The sequence below is a fragment of the Alosa sapidissima genome, chromosome 1 (genome assembly GCF_018492685.1).
Source record: "Alosa sapidissima isolate fAloSap1 chromosome 1, fAloSap1.pri, whole genome shotgun sequence".
Taxonomy (NCBI): domain Eukaryota; kingdom Metazoa; phylum Chordata; class Actinopteri; order Clupeiformes; family Clupeidae; genus Alosa; species Alosa sapidissima.
In genome coordinates this window covers 43,447,706-43,469,511 of record NC_055957.1, presented here as the reverse complement: position 1 = coordinate 43,469,511, position 21,806 = coordinate 43,447,706, and the positions used below count along the sequence as shown (strand labels likewise).

General features: G+C 43.2%; 2 protein-coding genes across 9 annotated transcripts in view; one reads left to right on the top strand and one right to left on the bottom strand.

Moving 5' to 3' along the window:
* eps15l1b (epidermal growth factor receptor pathway substrate 15-like 1b) overlaps positions 1 to 21,806 on the bottom strand; it is a 104,705-nt gene that overhangs the window by 53,283 nt on the left and 29,616 nt on the right. For 4 of the 8 annotated variants that reach the window (XM_042095839.1, XM_042095828.1, XM_042095849.1 and 1 more), the window contains one exon: positions 18,345 to 21,319. The exons of 1 other annotated variant lie outside the window; for it this stretch is intronic. In XM_042095839.1, coding sequence (XP_041951773.1) covers positions 21,250 to 21,319 — 70 coding nt within the window. In that variant the 3' untranslated portion in view covers positions 18,345 to 21,249. Of the gene's footprint in view, positions 1 to 18,344; positions 21,320 to 21,806 lie in introns of those variants that run through there. 3 more of the 8 variants (XR_006032488.1, XM_042095836.1, XR_006032486.1) reach the window with 2 other exon arrangements.
* klf2b (Kruppel-like factor 2b) lies at positions 13,660 to 16,123 on the top strand. Its single transcript, XM_042096395.1, has 3 exons — positions 13,660 to 13,990; positions 14,148 to 15,072; positions 15,280 to 16,123. The coding sequence occupies exons 1-3, from the start codon at positions 13,913 to 13,915 to the stop codon at positions 15,453 to 15,455; spliced, it is 1,179 nt and encodes a 392-aa protein (XP_041952329.1). The 5' UTR covers positions 13,660 to 13,912; the 3' UTR covers positions 15,456 to 16,123.

The window sequence follows — 21,806 nt, the reverse complement described above, 5'->3', positions numbered from 1 at the left end:
CACACACTCAGACAGACTCACACTCAGAGTGGGAATGCTCATGAGGCACAGGATTATGTCACAGTCCCCCAAACCTCTGACCTCACACATACATACACACACACACACACACCAGGAGATAAAGAGAATAAATTCAGCACGGCTGAAAGGGCTGAAATCACATCGGGAACACCACCCCCTCCTCCTCCTCCTCCCACCCACCCTGATGCGGCCCCCGTAACAACACCACATCCAGCTGTGCAAAGACTCATCTAGTAAACCCCCCTCTCTAACACCAGCCCCGCACAGCAAGCCAAACATTAGCAAACTTAATGGATCGTGAGCCGAAGAAAAACATCAGCGTCACATTGAGCCGTGTGACGTGTTTGTGCGTCTGGGGTTTTTAAGACTGGGCCGAGACCATGACCTCAGTAAGCAGGGATAACTTCATAGCATTGTTTCAAATGTGTTACTACGGAAACTGTAGGCAACTGCAACTCTGTGTCATATTTTGGCATACATACACATACACATACTATAAGTGTCGTACGAGAGACTGAAAAAGGGTACAGTGAATGTGAACACCCTTCTTGTCATCACATACTTCACTGACCCACAGTCCTGTGCTCTATAAGTGGACAGTACGATGGCCATCTATGATGCAGTGCGCTAGCCTGTCACGGCGTCTCCCACAGAAATCAGTGAAACTGGCTGAAAGTGGAACTACACACACATGCATAGGCACACACATACCCACACACCCACGAGAGAGAGAGAGAGAAAGAGAGAGAGAGAAAGAGACACACACACATACACATACACATACACATACACATACACACACACACACACACACACACACACACACACACTTGTGTGGGCAAGAGAAAGCAAGGCAAAGGGAGGATTCAGGAGATTTCTCCTACAGCAAAAGGTGTAACAGAGCGTCCACACCCAGAGTCTGGCTATATTCAAAGCATCAGGCAATTACACACACGAACACACACACACACGAACACACACACACACACACACACACACACACACACACACACACACACACACACACACATATACGTATTTAGACAAAGTATCTCTGTCATTACAACACAGGTTTCAAAGAAATTGAGAGAAATTGAACCTGTGTTCACAACACCCCTGAAATAAGGGTGAATTCCATTTTTTGTTGCCAACAGATGAAAATAAAATGTATTTAAAGATGTGTCAGTTGATATGAAAAATGACATTGAAAATAGACACACAGACTATTTGCAGCATCCTCTCTTTTCCCTCCTCTGATCTTAAAAAAGAGCACAGCCTGAATAAGGAGACCTACTCCTAAACTAGAGCTCAAGGGTAAATATATTTTTCTAAAGCCTCCTACAAAAAGTAGACTTTGTAATCTCTGTACATATCTTTCCCACAGTGTAGAAGCCAGTACACTGAGCAGAACTAAAGCAGAACTGAAGTTCAAATGCTAGCCTAAAAAATAGGTTATTCCAACATGAGTCCAGGCTAGCAAAGGTTTCTTAAATAAAATATTGAACTTCAGTGTAATTTAAGCAGTATGACACGAGTGGGGTTGGTAAAGCATGTTGCGACGGCTATAATTCGGCTGTAGGTACGAGGCCGAGGGCCGAAGGCAATTAAGTCACTTGTATAGCTCACTTATTTGTCTATACGACAACTAAATTGAGCATTCACCTACGCTTTATTTACCCCATTCTCTCACTCAAATGTGGCATAAAGAAATCACTGCTCTCTTGCTTTGAATGAATGGAAGGTCCTTGTTGGATAATTCAATGCAATATGCTGAGTGATTACTAGTGGTAAAAAGTCTGAGTCGGGATGTCCTGGGACATCCCCACTCTAGATGACACATTGCCTCTTGTCCAATCAGAAATTAATGAATAGTTCAACCAGATTTAACTTGTATCAAAGCATGTAGCTGATATTTTGAGATGTACGTGTATATAATAGCCTAGATATCAGGGTTGTGCAAAATTCGAATTGCAATTTTGCTTCCTGTTTGCTACCTCAATTGAAATGCAAGTGAACTTCCACTATTTAATTGGGATTTAAAAGCCAGTTTCAATGAAATTCTGAATTGTGCATAACCCTGATAGCTATTGATAGTTATATCAACCATTGATAGCTAGCAATCTGAATCTGGATTGCCGGTAATGCATTGAACAGTGCGCTATTGTTGCTTAGTCTTGTTCTCGTGTTGGTGCCTTTCTACACCAATCCATCACAATGTTCAAATGTCATTAAAAATCACTATAGGGTAGAACATTGTTTCCAGTCTGTTCCTTTCACTGATGACTAATTCATTGAAAGGAGAGAGAAGAGTTGCCGACTCAGGTATAGACGATATATGAGCAAGCATTTTACAGTGAAAGAGTTTGCTAAAACCCACATCAACGGATTCACACTCTGACTTCCACCTAGTTAAGCACAATATTTACCGCTTCTCCAACACTCAACTTATTCATTTTTGTAGAAAAAACACAACGGCCATTCAAATGACAACATAAACCAACTGTAGTCTTCAACCGGTGCAGATCATTTGTATAGATGAAAGAAGTTTTGTGGGGGTTTTGAGTCAACGTATAGCAGTGTCAGTGTGTCTGTGGTTGCAGAAAGTGACACAGTTCATCAGTTAGGATCGTCTGGTTGAGCGAGCGGTGCAGGGGTGCGACAGCCCCGAGAGGAAGGCAGCTCACCACAGGCCCCACCGCTTCCTGCCACGCACCGTGCGCCCACAGCAACGCGGCTCGCGTTCGTTACCTTTGCCACTAATTCCGAAAGTCAGTGAAAAAAAGACATCACTTTGTTTGATTTCGTTCGAGGTCGAAACAAAAGCACGCCCATTGGACTGACAGTTTTGGAGGTGAGGACCGAGAGGCACCGGCTCGTGGAAGACTAGCAAGATTGGGACTGGCACGTGCCGTGGTCACATCTCGCGTGCGTCCACCCTCTGCCTCACCGCATTATATCAGATTTGAGAGAAATCTCGACCAAGGATGTAACAGACCAGCCAAGCCCAACCTTCACAATTAGTCAGTAGGGGGGTAACACCCCAGGGTTCTCCCTGATCAGCCTAACTGTTTTTAACTGTTTTTATTCTCTCAACACAGACACTCACAAAACTGTCACTTCCTCTGTCCGCATCTGTTATGTAACAACAGGATCTCCCATTGAACTGAGCACCAATAAACTTAACATCCAGATACTCAATCTAGATATTTTATATTTGTTTTACATTATTTTCCACTTTATTTTCCTTCAAGATCAATGAAATATCTATCTATCCATCAATCTATCTATTTTCTATGTATCTATCTGTCTTAGCATATCTTTATTTATTTTCAGATCAGCTTTCTTAAATCAGACCTAACTTCAAAGCCACAATCTTTAATGACAGCAAAATAAAGCCAGACAAAGGATTCCAGGTGGGTGTGTGGGGGCCAACACATAAGACTCAGTCCTGACTTTCCTTTGACCATTTTTGGGATGAGTTCCAATATTATGTTATTTGACGCCTAGGCTCCGGTTATGACAGAAACAGTTTCATATTCCCTGAGAAACATCTTACTGTACAATGACTCGATAAGGTAGTGCACAACCCGACTGTGTGGTTTGGTAGGTTTGTTGCCCTTCCTGTGTAAATGCTTCAGCGATTAGACATTGACCAGAGCAAAAAAGATACACTTATCCCAGCAGGCCAATGATTGGTTCTGAAAGCAGCACACATGCCCTGACTGCCCAGCTGGAGGGAGACACCGTTTGCACAGATGATGAGTCAGCAGATTCAGCAGGTTGGCACGGTGACACATTCAGCCTGGGCTTCCTCAGCTGAGCAAAGGGGACTAGAGCACTCAGTGACCTGTATGGCAGAGGTTGTTCAAGGTTGCAAGATCTGGGATCTTAAGGCTAATATCTCACACCTGAATACAACAGTCCTAAATGGGGGACTACGCCTGTTTCATAAACACTATATGTACAGTATACTACATTCTATATTCGAGGAAATTGAAGGAAATTGAGATTGAGTACCACTAATACAAAATACTGTTACTACTGAACTATCCACATGTACACATAGTTCTTTAAATAAAACCATCTATATACTGTACTTGTCCACACAAGAGCTGAAATATGATCAAGAACGCATGAGAGGTCTGAACAATGAGTCACAAAATTCACGATGATTATTTGAATTGGGCGTGGGTGAATGAGGAGTGTTGCTCAAAGTTCCCCGCTGAACTTCAGGGTCATCACGTATACTGGCCAGCCTAAGCTGAGGCAGATGGAAAGAGAGAGCTGAGGTCATCGGGAGACTCACAGATTACTAAGGTCAGCCACACATACACATACACATACACATACACATACACATACACATACACATACATACAAACACATATATACACACATACACACAAACACAAACACACACAAACAAACACATACACACACAAACACGCATACACACAAACACAAACACACACAAACACACATACACATTGTCTTATATTTCATGGAGATATTGAAAGTCTGTAGCCTGGGGGGCCATCCTATATCATTGAAATGTATAGTCTGGAATCGAACCATTCACCTCGCTTAATCCAAGGGGCGGGCAGAGAATTGTCTTTCAAACTGCCTAGGCATGCAATAGGCCAGCGCTACGACCATATCCGTATCCGGTCGGCAAAACGGCAAATACATCCTTCTTCGAAAGGAATGACTTAAGTGCATTGTGTTGCTCAACTTTCAAAAAAAAAAAAGTCCAACTCTTCCAAAGTTGACGCCAACGCCGATTCAAACAACCGCTCTTCGTTCGCCATAGCCACCTTCCTTGTTGTTCACCGTCGCAGGACTGTCATTATCCTGTTAAGCCCGCCTTAAGACTCTCTAACAAAATAGAGCGCTGTGATTGGATGACGTCCACGGCGTCAGCCAATAGAAATCCCCATGGTTTGATACTAGACGTACAGGCTGAGCAAATTAATTTGCCGCCGCTAGGGTGCGTCTAGATTTCTAGGCTAAAAAAAAGTCTGTTTTCTAACAAATGAATAAACAAACATTCATATTGGAAGGTAAACAGGAATCTCCCCCCATGTCTTTGAAAGTTTGAAAAGAGGAAGTTTGATGGAGTCCCTGTCTTTAGACAAGAGGAAATTGATGTTAGATTCCAAGCCATCAATTATGGCTAACTTGAAAACAGTTGATCAAGTGTGGTAGGATCCTCTAACATCTTTTTCCCAAGCTTGGAGGATTTCTGGGGAATGGCTCTCTGGAATGTCAGTCATGTCAGGCGATTCTGATCAACCAAAGTACACATCTGGCAACACAGAGCCAGCTGAAGAAAATACAAGAATCGACTCATGCATTTGCTGTGGGCACAAAACAATCCAAAAAACATTATAATAGATACAAAATCTACCTCAAAAACATCTACGCAGTGTCAGCATACCCTAACCCTAACCCCAACCCCAACCCTAACCTTAACCCTAACCCTAACCCTAACCAATACTTACATGAAGAGCTATGAAAATGAAATACAACTCTCTAGTCTCAGGTACCCTACATCTTAAAGGACAAGTTCGGTATTTTACACTTAAAGCCCTGTTTTCAGATAGTTTATGATTAAATAGAACGTTTAAGATTGAAATTTGGACACATGCTGCTGTCCTGAGAATTTTCGGTTTCTGTGGCAGCGACCCCCCCCCCCCCTCCTCCACAACGCTGCATAGGTGCACTGGAACAATCCTTCCTAAAACACATTAAACTTTCGTTTACAAAGACGTGAAACTTACCGAGTGGTCAGGGGTGTTCGCTGATATGCTCACACAAAAATCGCTGCAAAAGATGCTTTCCAACAGGTGTTTTACCATGCGTTGTAAAACTGTGAAGCTATTTTTCCAAACGCATCACACCCATACATTCATCCGTTGAGAGCTTGAATAATAGACACTCCAGCCCAGTTGGTGGCGATAATGCACCTTACACCATCTTGCCAATTACAAGCAAACCACTGGCATTTCATTGAATACACAGAAGAAGCAGAAGATCGCTGTCTTGAAGTATTTTGCAACAGACAGCTAAAAATGAGCGATTTTGTGCAGTTCCGAATTGCAGGAAAATTTGTAAAAGAAGTTGTCACAGACTTCCTTTCAACGATCCAGAAAGGCTAAAGTTGTGGCTGGAATTTCTGGGGTTGGATGTGAGCACACCTGTTGAGAATCTGCAGAAAGCTGATCACCGTGTCTCTGCGGTCTGCATTTTACTTAACTTCGCAGGTGGTCGAAAGAAATCGCCCAAAAAGCTCTTTCGCCTGAGAAATACAGCGGTTCCCACATTACCTCCTGGGACGACCGTTTCCGGCAGCGGAGTAATACCGTACCTCACAGCACATCCAATACAAGTCAATGGAGTTGGACAAAAACTACGATAAAACCTGTTGGAAAAAATCTTTTGCAGCGATTTTTGTGTGAGCATATCAGTGAACACCCCTGACCACTCGGTGAGTTTCACGTCTTTGTAAACGAAAGTTTAATGCGTTTTAGGAAGGATTGTTCCAGTGCACCTATGCAGCGTTGTGGAGGAGGGGAGGCGCTACCACAGAAACCGAAAATTCTCAGGACAGCAGCATGTGTCCACATTTCAATCTTAAACGTTCTATTTAATCATAAACTATCTGAAAACAGGGCTTTAAGTGTAAAATACCGAACTTGTCCTTTAAACATAAGATTATACTGTATTAATAATTTGACTGCACTTTCCTAAGAGTACTTGCTACCTCCACTATTATTTTTTGTAAAGAGGCCAGGTGTATGTGCACATGCAGAGGAGAGAACCAGTGTGTGGAGAGTGTTGGGCTGCATACGTATCTGAGCCTGGGCTGTGCTTGTTTGTGCAGCTGGTACATGTTAGCCTGGCATCGGCGGTATGTTTATCACCAATAGTGGCCAGGTCTGCAGCTGTAGATCCATGCAGGAGACGTGAAACAGAGATCCGCTGTCACTCGCACTGCTAGCGCTACTCATTAGCAGTGAAAAGAAAAATGTTTCACGTCTCATGGGGGGAAAATGAAAGTTTTACAAAAAACATGCAAATTCTAGGCCTACTAAAAAAAAAGGCTCACACTGTCTGAGCCAAATTAGTTTGTGAAGTATGAAAGACTACAGTACTCTTTGAATTGCTGTCATCAATCAGGTTTTCTGGCGTCTTTATACCTGGTTTTCATTACTCTATTTCAACACTCTATCCCAACATGAAATGCTGTAGTCAATGCAGTGTTTCTGTGCCCCGCTATGAATATCCTAATAGCCTTGTGCATTGTTATGCCAGATGTGATTTGATCCCACATTACTGACTCCACTCAGCTGTGGTCTCTGCAGTGGCCACACTGTGATTTATAGAGAGCTGGAAATGAATGAAACACATTCATTTTATGACAGCAAAGATTATTGTTAGTCTTGTCTGTCTAAATTTATGCAATTCTTGATTCACCCAACGATTCAAAAAATTAAAGAACTTCCTGTCATTTGTGGCAATCAGTCTGCATCTGCTGGCTGTGATACATGTAGGAGTTTACTCAGTGCCAGGACCAGATTTAGTCCCCCATAAGTCCCAATGCGGAAAATCTCAAGTCTATTGCAAAACTAATGGCCTTGGCCTTGAAAGGTCCATTTGAATCAATGCATTTTGGGGAAGAACTATGGACAACACAATAATCCACAAACGCCTCCTAAACTATAGGCCTTACCCTAGTGCAAAGCCAGGACATTGCTACTGTTCTAACTGTTGTAACAGCTAATAAGGACACAGCAGCTCACTATGTCACTGCTAAAATGTTTGTTTGAGCTGCATAGCTACAAGAGGAAGGTGTGTGTGTGTGTTGGGGGGGGCGGGGGGTGAATACTGGTTGGACACTGAACACATAACAAGTACCTCTTAGACCTGTAAGGGGGAGGGGAGCACCAGCCAAGAAATGGAAAGGTGTTAATAGAACACAACATGCCTGGAATGCCAACCACTCAGCACAAACACAATTTTGTTGTGTTTTACAAAACCGCCTCTAGAGTCAAATAGCCATGTTGTGTATATCTTTATCATTATATTATATCTTAGTCCTTTGTTCTCGAATGTAATCAGCTGCCAATGCTACTGTGATGTGGGTGATATTGTGCAACTCTATCAGCACACGGAACAATGGCAGGATGCGACAGCGCTCTGTCTGTTGCCTTGGTGAAAAAATGCAGTGATTTGTTAATATGACAATGTGTTGCTACTTATCCATAAATATTACACAGCTCTTTGGCCAAGACTCTATCTTCAAACTGCAATTAGTATAACCTTTTACACACACAGTACATGTGTACACACACACACCTACAAGATCTGCAATGTACCGAGAAGTTTAAGTATATCCATAAATGAGTGAGCTATGTAGTTCTGAATTACCCTGGACATCCAGAGTTCGTGTGGGATCACAATTTGAATTTAATCTTTTAATCTTTAATCTTTCTAGATTTCCAGGGTCTTGATTTCCAGGCTAATTCTGAATAAAATCTGGTCAAGAATTTCATTCTTAAATCACCTTACATAAAATATCCATGACATTACACAAAATATCAATGACATCTGATCTCAAACAACCGCCAATTTGAAATACAAAAATTACCAATTGGTTGTGGGTTAGTTGTTTAGTTTCTTTTTTGTTATTTGTTTTCCTATTGTGCTTTTTGGAGTTGTTTGTTATCTTTTTTTGTTCTAAAACTGGGCTTCTATTTGGCGGTGACGTTTTATTCAACAAACAGAGCAGGAACACAGAGCACCACTCAGGTGCAGGTCATGGAAAAACAGAGCGAGGGGCTGGCGAGCTATTCCAGAGAACTTTTCCACAAATATTTGAGGTGCCCTGAAATTAGAGCTGGAAGGGGGCCAGCTCTTTGAGCGGAGGGGTCGTGAGCACACGTGCCAGCCTCCGCTGACTCCCATTCCTCCGCTGCGCGCTGTTTTCCCTCGTGGAGACGGCCAGTCTCAATGCTATCGTTCTTTGATTCTTTTCGAATCTGGCCGCGTGTGGACAGGAAATGGAGCCGCGGGCTTCCTGAGTGTTCCGGGGGAGGAAACTCAGTAATGAGCGAGGGGTGTGTGGATAAAAATAACTGGGCTATATAAGCAGTCCCTCTCCCTCTCACACTCAGTCACTCACACATGCACACTCACAGGCGCTTGTTGCTCCGACAGGATGCGTCGCTGTGTGGCTGCGAGGCTTCCCGTCTCTCTCGCTCTCACCCCGGCTGGGAAAGCCTCGGGAAATCTTTCCATGAGCACGCGGCCGCGGTAGCGGCAGCTCCTGAGCTCAGCAAAGAAAGGGGGGTGGTGAGCTCAGCTAGCGGGTCCCATTCAACCAACGCAGAAGACGAGACAATAGTTGGGAATCTTAAGTGCCCAAACAAACACTATAAATTTCACCCACACATGAGTAAAGGTCTGTGAATCCAACTGAAACATCGCACTCCCACGGGCCATCAGTTAAAAGCTGAATTATAATGTGTGGATGGGCTAGAGCATGTCTGAGCTCAGTATCAAGCAAAATGGCTCAGACAATCCAGCCCGGGTGCTATGATGTTTTGTGTGGGAGGTATCATGACTTTAAGATCTAGAAAAGAAAATATGAATGCCAGTGTCTGTCTTCACAATAAGTCATGCCAGTGGTTTTACACCTCAAATGACATCAGAAAAAGGAATACTGATGGAGGTTTGCTTGACTGCTGTTCCTTGGTTTTGTTGGGGTTTTCCTTGTGCGTTCTGTTCTCTGACAGCACTTATTTTTCATCTGCTCTTTGGTTCAAACTCAAGGAAGTTCAAACTGCTCTCAAGAATGTCTGTATACAATTTAAGGATGCAGCATAAAAACACTTCCCATATCTAAAAATATATAGATGTCTATTGGTACACCATTTTGCAATGATCTACCAGGGAGTATTGATAAATCACCAAGATATCCCACAAATCATTTCGAAATGTCTAACCTCACTATCAAGTGAGGCAGAACTCTGGCAGGGAAGTGAAATTATTTGGGTAAGATAAGATTGAATAACCGAAGGCATCTCACATGTATTCGAGTGAAAGGGTGGCAGTTTGACATCCAATGCATAAAGACTGCATGATCAGTCAATAACCTCTGTCCATTTGTTGTTCAATGGGGTGTTGGAGGTAATCCTGTTGCTCAACAGGTACAAAAACAGGTGCTTACAAAGCCAAGGGCATGGCTTATGCTTCTTGAACACACACATACACACACACACACACACACACACACACACACACACACACACACACACACACACACACACGCACACGCACACACACACACACACACACACACGACACGCTTGATAAAAACCAAAAAAGAACCACAAAAAAAAAAACGACATGCATGCGCTACAACCTGTCATGTAGGAGTGAGAAGCACATCAGCCGGAGACCCCTGGGGGGGAGGGGGGGGGGGGGGTGCAGTAGTCATAACTGACTGTTAAAGAAAAAAATAATTCTAGATTTTGTAGGAAACATTTCCAAAGAAAGTTCAAAGAAAACACTGCATTAAGCAATGTATCTCATGTGTACAGTACAGTAAAGGTTGAGCAAGACTGAACCATTTGTCATTACAGTATCAGATGCCATTACAAATGTCAGCTAAAACACCAGGCTAATGTCAACAGTCCGTCCCTAATTCGTGGATCTGTGTAAAGGCTAAACAAGTAGGGACTTATTTTTCAAACAAGTTTCCTCAGACAACTTTTTTTCTATTACAAACATTATCCACTGCAGTTCAGAATGCTCCAGCAATAACCTCACAGTGTTACAATCTCTGAGGGAAATATCCATATAAGAGAAAACTATTGGAACGTTTTGGAAGAACAGGGATGTGTAGAAGGCAGAAAAGAGGGTGAGGTGTCACCCAGGTGATTGTGTGACGGGGTGAAACTGGGGTGAGAGAGAGAAAGAGAGAGAGCGCATTGGGAACACTCTGAGGAGGCTCCGTGTGGACAGACAGAGGTATAGGCAGTCAGAGAGCCAGGTCGTGCCGGACAGACACACTTCCCTTCCCTCACAGGACCACCCCACTGCCCTTCTAATCTCAGTTACACATAACACATGTAAACACACAGCATGTCACTCTCTCTCACACACACAAAGATACAGTTAAAGAGAGAGAGAGATAGAAAAGAGAGAGAGAAAGAGAAAGATAGAGACAAAGAAAGTGAGTCTCTTTAAAAGCTCTAGAAAATCCTGATACTTACCTGCCCTGACAGGAAGAGCTGGTATGACCAGAAGCATCCCCATGTCCACCACTTCGTACTCACCATCAGTAGCGTGCGGTGACCATACATTTTGTTAGGGCAGAAAGTCTGACTTTTTTTTTAACAGCCTATCATTTTGAGCTACATTAAAATTACATATTTTACAGGACTTTGCTGTATGCTTAAATCATGTCACAGTCAGAATTGTAGATCAGTAACCCATCAGTTAAGTTTGCACCGTTCTCATCACGTTAAACCAGCGAAGCATAACAAAACTATTTTTTTTTGTTCTGTCTGGCCTGCTAACTATCTAATATTTTTAAGTAGTTGGGTTTTATAACTGCAACTCAAGACAGTTGGGTGTTATGGATAATTGTCTGACCACTCGCTGTAGAAACTAGGCTATATTATAGGATATAGCTCATTCTGAATGCAGCAACCTATGCCATACTTTTGAACACCGTTGCCTTCTCGTTTTTGCGCTGTCAAAAGATGCTATTAAATCCACTAGCTACTAAATCAAGGAAGACACCAGGGTTAGATAACGTATCTTCTAATTTCAACCTGTCAATTTTTTTTTTTTTACAGAAACTCAACACGGTTAACAGGTGCAACACTACTCGCCATTTCTGCATCTTGAAATGAAACGATAGGCCTAATTTATAACTGGCGGAATAATTTGAGTAGTTCTAGAATATGACCATGGGGCAGACTACTTTACGACCGTACAGGCGTCTTTTGCAATCCTTATTGAAGACGCCAGGGTTATGCGATAAATTATTGAGGAATGCGATCGTCGAGGTGCCCTGCCCCAACATTGCATGACACATTAAACTCAACGAGAATCGCCACCATCATCCAAAAGTTGATGTCAATAGACCAAAAATAGTTGGAAAGCCTACAGAAACTATAGATAATTAATGTGACAATCACATTATTAAAAGTAGACTTGGAGCAATGATTTACTGAAGAACTATTTTTTGTGGAGGATGCTTCAGGTAGTTCGCTGCCCCACCTGCCCATATGGACCGCACGCTCCTGCAGTCACCATACTCACTCGTCCCTTCTCTGTTTACCTTTGAACAGTTGTTTTCTCTACAACAGAGGCCAAAAGAAGTTGCTCAAACTAGGCTGACATTAAAATACGAGTTTGTGTTGATGATAATGATTAGCCTACATAACCCACCTCAGATACGCAATTACACCACAGACGGTAGCCAATCTTGCATTACTTTAACGTACATTATGGGACGTTATAGACCATGTCAATAGACCATGTCAAAGCAAGAACGCAATTGACCCCTTGGTAAGTTAGCATCATCTTGTCGCATCTCTGGGGACAATCATCAGCGAAACTAATGAGCCTCCAAAACAAAGCCACAATCGCCTCAAATCGGCGTTCGAAAAGCTTAAGCCCCCGTCACCTGATTACCACCTGAATGCGCTCCAAAATAAAGGTTAACATGGGCCGCCCCTGGGAACGAGAGGGGCCATCAAAAGCACAGATGATCACGCTGGCGCCTGGTGCCCGCGTTTAGACAAACCTGCTGCGAACACATAAAGGTGCGCTCGTACTGATAATAATGACCACGACTCCTCGGCTCTTCCAGCAGATGTCAATGGGGAAAATGGCATGTCTTTGCTTTTCTGTGTCAAACGCTCAGAATGAATAACAATTACGCATTATGTGTATTGAAAGCTCAATCGACTGCGTACCTTGCAGATAGATACTCTCTCTCTCTCTCTCTCTCATAGATACTTGGGCAGTAGGGCCGCAAAAAATCCTGCTTTATGGCATTTTTAAGGCTCCATCAGACCTCTGTCCCTAACAACGGCAAAAACAAACGCCACCGACAAGAAACATTACCTTTCCAACCTCACCTTAGAAGAATAAAATTAGCCTGCTCTTTGTTACGAGACAACATATTAGAAAAAAACTGTTCACCTACTTTCTTAAGATTGCAACCTATGTTTTGCTATGAAAGAATGTGTTGTCATTGTTTATTTTTACACATGCTGACTAATTTCGGAAAATGTCTCAGAATATGCCATAACTTCTCAAATCTAACAAATCCTTGCCAGTTTCAAGAAGGCAGACTGAAGAATGTGGACATAGCTTATTTCTGTCACATGTTGTCTTTAAACAGGTTAATTCTGGCACTTTGTTTCTCGTTTAAGCGATTTACAGTAGGCTTGTACATGGTGGCATAGCCTGTTGCCTTTCACTCGTAACGTTTCTCTTTTTTTTCTACAACCTCTTAACTCCCGCCCCGTCAACCCAACCCATAAAGGGGGCAGGCCACTGTGCGTCATCTAGCGGCTCCACAGAGCTTTATAGGTTTGCATGAGCGCAAGGACACAGACTGATCTGCGAGAAGCGAGCGCTGCACTTTATATACTGGGGCTAAATTTAGGGCTCCATCCTGAACGTGTTTCCTCCACTCGCTCAATTGGTCCAGCTACTCAGCTGCAATATTTATAAGGTAGGAGGATCTCCTGCTGTACAAACTTGAACACTTAAGTAGACCGTTTTTAGTCAGTTCTAAAGACTTGTGAAAAGCAAAGTATAGGCAAGGCACACGTTTTAACCTCAAGAGCAAAACTTTGGACGTATGGAGATGGCCTTATCTGGGACCATTTTACCATCAATAGCAACATTCTCAAACCAAAAGGACAAACTTTGGGAACAAGTAAGTATGCGTTTCCAACTTTCTGCCGGTGTGATGAAATTAATGTTTAAACGATTCTTGAAATGTAAAAAAACAGTCCTCGTATTTTCTGTCTGTGTTTACTTTCTTGGCTTGAAAGACAATCCCCCTAAAGAACGCATCTTGTATTTTTTTGCAGAGGTGGAAAAACGAAGCGGACAAATCCGTATCTTCCAACTGCACTGAACTTAATATGGACAGTTACCGTGGAAGAAAGGACGAAGAGGATCTGAGTAAATACTTAGATCTGGAGTTTATTCTTGCCAACACAACCGGCGCCGATTGCATCGGGGCGCTCACCACAGGTGCGGAGTATTCCATGGCCGGCACGGAACCGTGCAACCTTTACCAAACCGTAAACAGCATGGGCACTTTCCAGTCAAACGATGCCAGCCCACCTCCACCACCCTACAACAACAGCCTCATGGCCGAACTTTTGAGAGTCGATGTTGACAGTTACGGCATGCCGAGCAATGGCACAATTCAAGGAAGATTTCTCATCAACTCAGCGCCTTTTCCCAGACAGGACTTTGTTGACATCAAGGTCGAGCCGTCCATGGACAGTTACGGACCAGTTATGGGCATGGTCCCTCAGACATGTCAGAAAATCAAGCAAGAGGGCAACGTCTCATGCATGATGTCTTTTGAGCAGCCCCGTATTGCCATATCGCCACGGGCAGCTGCCAACATGACTCCACCACTTAGTCCGGATGACCAAGGGAATTCTGAGTGCCAGCCACAAGTCTGCCACAACATCTTCCCGCAGACCTACTCCGCTTATGCCCATCACCCAGCTCCTCCGCCGTCTCAGCAGATGCCACATCCCTACCGGGGAGCGCACCAGTTCGGTATGTTCGAAGACGGTCTCGGGATGCAGCCGAGCTCGCAGAGAGCTCTGCTCACACCTCCGTCGTCGCCACTCGAGCTTCTGGACACCAAGCCCAAGAGAGGACGTCGCTCCTGGCCAAGAAAGCGCACTGCCACGCACACCTGTACCTTCGCTGGCTGTGGCAAAACTTACACAAAGAGCTCACACCTCAAGGCTCATCACCGCACACACACAGGTAAGAAATGCTTCTTTTTTGTTAAATATTTGATATTTCTTCACTTTAGTGCCTATGGTGCCTGCAGAACAGTTTGCCAAGTATTAACTTCTGTGTTTTTACGCGCAACCAATCACGGAGTTTAAAAACCAAGTCTCTTATCTGTGAAGTCAACAAACTGTAACTAATTTCCTCTGTAACTAAAATCCTCCCCTTCTTCTCTAACAGGTGAAAAGCCATATCACTGCAACTGGGAGGGCTGCGGATGGAAATTCGCTCGTTCCGATGAGCTGACGCGCCACTTTCGCAAGCACACCGGTCACCGTCCCTTTCAGTGCCACCTCTGCGAACGTGCCTTTTCCAGGTCGGACCACCTGGCACTGCACATGAAGCGTCACATGTGAACGGACGCAGGACTGAGACAACAGTGTTGAAGAACATGAATTTGTTATGTCAATTGCCTTACAATATTGTGTGTTTTTTTAATTTAATTTCCAAAGGCATTTTCAGTCGTTTATAAAGATGTATAATGTTATAATTTTTTTAACAAATGTAGCTGGTACTACGATTGCAAGAGCAAGAAAATGTCTTTTTGTGTGTGTACATTGGGGTTTCACCACCAACTTGAAAAAGTTGGCTCTTGACATATTTGTATTCAACTGGAACAGTGTATAACAGTGCCTTTTTTTTATTTACGAGTACAAACTACTGTATGAGGGCAAGCCTGTTGACTAGCAATGTTAAAAAAAAAAAAGAAACAGTAATATCTGGATTGACAATATGAGCTCAGTGATATGACAATGTTTTGGTTTAGAAACTGCCTTAAAGTTTCAGTGACTCTAGCTCTTTGTGCATTCTTTGCAAGACAGTTCTTAAGTCATGATGGATTTGGTGTATATGTATTTCTATTGAAACAATTGTATCATATAGGTACAATAACTGTACTCTCAAGCCCCAGTGTACAATACCAAATCAGGGCTTGATGTCCTGTTTTTTTTCTATCAAATGTGTATATAAATTTTATATTGTAAGTAGGGTATTTATTGTAAATATTAAACTAAATTTGAATATATGCACTGTCTTTTGCACTGTTTATGAAAGATCACTTCAATGTGTTCGATCAATGTGTTCGAAATCAGTCTAGTGGTAGGAAGAGAAAGTTGGGCAAAAAGTAAGCAAGAGGGGGGGGGGGGGGCACCTTGAATATTAAAGCTCACCCTAAACTAGAGTCTCTTATTATGGTCTGCTTTAAACCAAACTGGAAAATGATGCCCTAGACATTTGAGCTGTACCAGGCCACAGCTTATGGGGACTAGGGACCATAACAAGGCATTCAGAGAAATCAAGGGTACACACTACTATTCTGAGCCCCCACTCAGCCAGTGGGAACTTGGTATTCCACTTCGCATGGGTGATGCTTTCCAGCTGCAAAGGGGCTGAGGCCAGTAGCATGTGGCTTGCGCCCTATAAATACAAACATTACATTTACATAATTACAGAGAGTGAATTTAGATACGTCTGGACAGAGGGGCCGCAGCGCTCGGCACAGCAGCACCAGCAGCAGCAGCACAGCCGCGAGTGCTGGGGGAGGGAAGGACGGGGGGAGCATGGGGATGACATCAAAGACCTCAAATCCTAAAATTGCACACATGGGCCCCACACTGATGGAGGGATTCATAGGATGAGCTGGTGGGTGCAAATTGGAGGGCAAGAGATCAGGATGAGAGAGAGACAGAGGCAGAGAGAGAGAGAGAGAGATGCATTGTCTGTTACAGGTGGCAAGATGCTTGCATACAACATTTCACTGTTCACAACTGCCAAAACCAACCATGTTCAACAGATGCTTGGCAACACCGAGCACTTTCTCACCACTGTGCACACTAACAAAGCTGCCAAGGGAGCCAGTTTAAAATAAGGGGTGAGCTCAGCTAAGTGTACTTCATGACAAACGTCTTGGACAGACCTCTAGGAAAGTATGGTCCTACACAGAGGTAAATCAGAAAAGGGCAATTTGAAGTCCTATTACTAGAATGTGAATGTTTTCATAAGTTGACCTCAAGTAAAATAGCACAATAAATACAATAATATATACTTTTGTGTCCATTACAATTTAGATGTCAATATCCCCTTGCGGGGAAGTCTATGGTGTGGCATTCATCGTTATCTTTCTTACAAATCACTCCATTTCTGCAAAAAAGAAGAAATGCTTGCTCCGGGCACATCTATAAATAGACAATTCAGTGAAGTGCAAAAGTAGCAGTCTCATTTCACTTTTTTTGTTCTCATCATAGTAACTTTTACTACAAGTCTTGACACACTTCAATAAAAACATGGTGTTCTCCTTTTTTCAAACCGTCATATTTGGTAGAATATCAAAAAAAGAAAGAAAAAAGCCACCATTTTCCACTATTTCATAGCATAGTTACAAAGACACATTAAAGGTGCATTTGTACTGCAAAGCTAGCACTGAAAGGCTTTGTCATGTCACCTGCAAAGATGAAACTGTCACTCCTTTGACTAGCTAAGAGGAGATGTTGTTCCAAAATGCAATGATATGGGTTGGGGTGGGATGGGGGATTTGCGCTGGATGTTCTTCTGAGACGTGGAGGAAAAGTGACCATCTGATTTTCAGTCCTTTCATGAGCCATCCAGTAAATAAAAACTTCCTGAAATTTCCTGTTATGTCAAATTGGGCTAATTAACATACCAGAGCTCAGAGTCATTCAACTGTTAAAATGATTTCCCCCTGATTCGTTCCCGTTTAATTTGAGGTAACATGGTCGAAGATCCTTGCATAATGAAATAAATAATCAACTAGAATAGATCAACTAACTTTCCACAACAATATTTCAGGGAAAGGAATCTTTTAAAAGCACTTAAAAAAACATGTTTGATGGCAATAGTACAGTAAACTGAAAAGTAAAACCAAAAGTGCTCACACACCCAGTCATAGTGAAGCTTTTTACCCAAATCTCCTCTATATACACTCTGCCTTGCATCCCCTCATTCATACACACGTTATTGGCTTGCAGTACTCAAAGCTTCCTGATTGTAGTAGTAGTTTTTAGTTTCACATTCAAACACACACCTCTACAGGTGTAGTCCTGACGGTGTTGACTGACAAACTGACTCCCGAGTTCCACACTAGGCCCCTCCACTCACTCACACACACCCACACACAGGCACGCACGCACACGGACACACACGTTTCAGAGGAGACAATGGCATATAAGTGCTGTGGACTCTGTAGCAACATGATTCAAAGCACATAAAGAAGAGTGAAGACAGGACACTAATGTTTTAGTGATCATTTAATATATGGTATTTTATAATGTGTACCCCTAGTATAATCCAAATCAAATGACAAGAAACCCCAGACGCATGCATATGTTTTATTTTCTTTCCTAGTGACTACTGCATTTAAACAGCGGGATTTTATTTCAGCACTCACAGCCTCTAGTTCACAAGAGCCACTGCTAGAGGGCGCCCTAGCCACTGAGGGCAGTGACGAAACAAACTGTGTGATTATGGACAGTTGGACAGTGTTGTTGACAGTTTTTTTTCTTTCAAAAGGTGTAACCTCTGTACAAGTCTGAAATAACTAAGAGCATTATGTCCGTCGGCATTCAAGCCTGGCAACAGACATCACTCAGATCAGCTAATCAAGATATAACTGATAAAAGCAATGACTTCTTCCAAACAGAGCCCCAGAGGCTGCCAATGTGAAGGTGCATCTCACGAGGCATGCTAACATTATACAAGGTTACATAATTTCTGATTCATCGTGGGTTATATAACAATGCTAACAGTTGCAAACATGCTATAATGAATCAAACAGCATAACTCCAGGTAGTCATGGCAGGTAAAATGTTCCTTAATGACAGACAGCTGTCTACTCCACATTCTCTTCCGTACAGTACAGTGCAGGTCTAGATGTCTTAAAAGGCACCTAATGTTATAACAAAAATATCAAAGCAAAAGGAAGACTCAAAAGACAAAAAGGTAAACAAAAAATAAATGGTAACAGAAAGTAGTGTTAACCAAAAACATCAAAAAACTGACTCATAAGGGAGCTGACCAAAAACAAACCAAACAAGATCTCCACCAAGACACAGAAAATTAGACACTCTTGAAAGAATAACAGAGCAAATATCACAAAAGTCTCATGTCCCTGATTTCCATATTTAGACTTCATTAGAATTTTATTAGGATTATTTATTTATTTATTTTGAAATCACTGGCAGATCAAAGTCTTTGGGTGAGCTGGCGCAAGTTCTTACATGGCGGCCAATAGAAAAAACACTTTAGCAGCCTACATTTAACAAAATGAGCTTGAAAGTCCGCCAAAAAAAGCACCACATCACATTACATTACATTACATTTCTGATGACCTCTATTGGCAGGTTACTGCTTATTGGCATCATAGCTGTATTCCACAGTGCAAAATATTGGAGAGGAAAGAAGAGCCCTTCAAATACATCTTTAAAGCATCTGCAGTTACATAACCACGCAGTATAACATGAAGAGGTGTCCAATAATGCTTATGATGCATCCCTTTCAGTTCTTAGGTAGAGGAGTTATTCCTTTTTAAATGTTAACTTTTTTTAATCCCTTGACGACTAAACATTTTCAAACAAAGTCTGAAATGACGCAGTGGCACAGCAGATGCAAGTCATTTCATAACTGGTTAGTGCAACAAGTTTGCGAAAAGGACAGTCTATAGACAGTTCAACACTTCCTCACACGTCCAGAAACCACAGTGGAACAATTTAAGGTTTAGAGGCAACACATAAATATTGTCGAGATTTAAATAAAACTCCATAAAGGCAACTCGATACCTTTTTTACATTAGGAAACTGAAAAGCTTTCCAACCATTTGAATAGTTACCATCAACAGTCTACAAAAGGAATCCTAACGCTTTAATGAGCACAATTAAAGATGCTCTTACAGACTAAAGTGGCAGGAAGCTCTAAAACAATCTTTAGCCTACTTTTCTACAGTGCATTCATAATTACTTCATATGCTCCACAGTCCATATATATACATACATAACCGAGACCTTTACGGCTTTAGACTAAAGTGACCCAACAGCCGCAGAGCAGCTTCAGGAGACGAGAAAGAGGAGAAGAGAGGAAAGAGGAAAAAGTAGAGGAGAAAAGAGGAAAGAGAGGAGAAAGCATGACTGAGCTCATCATTAAGGGATTTCATCAGTGGAGTTCTGGGAGAGGGTGGGGTGGTGTGTCCAGAATGTTGTCTGCCGGTAGGAGAGTCGACAATTCTGAGGACTTATTTGGTCAAGATAGGGGTCAATGTGCAGTGGAAGACTGGGACCTCATTTTAGTACGTTTTGGCATCTGGAAGGTGGAATTATTTGAGGGATAGTGTTCACACCGATTTGCAGGGTTTTAAGGCTGAACATTTCAAATGGGCCAAGAGGGAGGCTTCACTGACCATTTCAAACTGTGGAACAGGGTCAGGGTGAGTGTCCTGAGCGTCCTCAGGTGACTTCAGACTACGCAGAACAGTTCCAGAAGTTATGAAAATGTCCAGCACAGGTTTTAAGGGAAGCATTCTGCACACCATGTTATCAGTGTGTTTTGAAAAGGGGAGCATCGAGTGAGTGTTGTGAACATCTTCAGGAGGAAACCTAAGGGGATGATTCATTTGAGTAGATCCTCGAGGTCAGCAGTCTGAGTGTATCGTAGGACGACATCAGGTCAGAGGAAAAGGTCCAGGTGAGCGCTGGGACCACGCTCATGCCTCCAGAAAAAGGGTTCAGGGAAAAGCCCCAGGTTCATGTTCGGGGGCAAGGCACCAGGAGGGGACTAGGTGTGAGTGTGTGCAGCGGGGCATGTTCAAGTAAAGGCAAAAGAAGGGGATTTGGGTGTGTGTGTTTGTGTGTGTGTGGGGGGGGGCATGTTCAGGGAAAGTAAGTTAGAGTGTGTGTGTGTGTGTGTGTGTTTGTGGTGTGTGTGTGTGAGGAAGGGGGCTCAGGTGTGTGTGTATGGGGTGTGTAGGGGGAGGCATGTTCAGGGAAAGTAAGTTAGTGTGTGTGTGTGTGTGTGTGTGTGTGTGTGTGTGTGTGTGTGTGTGTGTGTGTGTGGGGGGTCATGTTCAGAGGAAGGGGGTTCAGGTGAGTGTTTTGCTGAGGGCGATGGCCAGCTCCAGGTCCTCCTGCTCCTGCTGGCGGAGTCTCCTCAGCCTCTCCTGCTCCACCCGCTCGCTCTCCCGCTTGGCCCACTCCAGCTGCTCCGCCTCACTTCCAAACTGAGACAGCAGACACCACGGCTTTACACATGCAAGCTGCTCACGCCACACACACACACACACACACACACACACACACACACACACACACGCACGCACACACGCACACACACACACACACACACACACACGCACGCACACACGCACACACACACACACACACACACACACACACACACACACCATTCCATCACAACACATGCTCACGCCGCACACACACACACACCATTCCATCACAACACATGCTCACGCTGCATACACACACCATTCCATCTCAACACATGCTCACGCTGCGCACACACACACGCACACACACACCATTCCATCACAACACATGCTCACGCTGCGCACACACACACGATAACAACACATGCTCACACAACAAACCCAGTGACAAGAGGTGTGCGCACACACACACACACACACACACACTAGAACAATGCATAGTACAACGCACTTAATCAGACACTCCCATCGTGCACTGCAG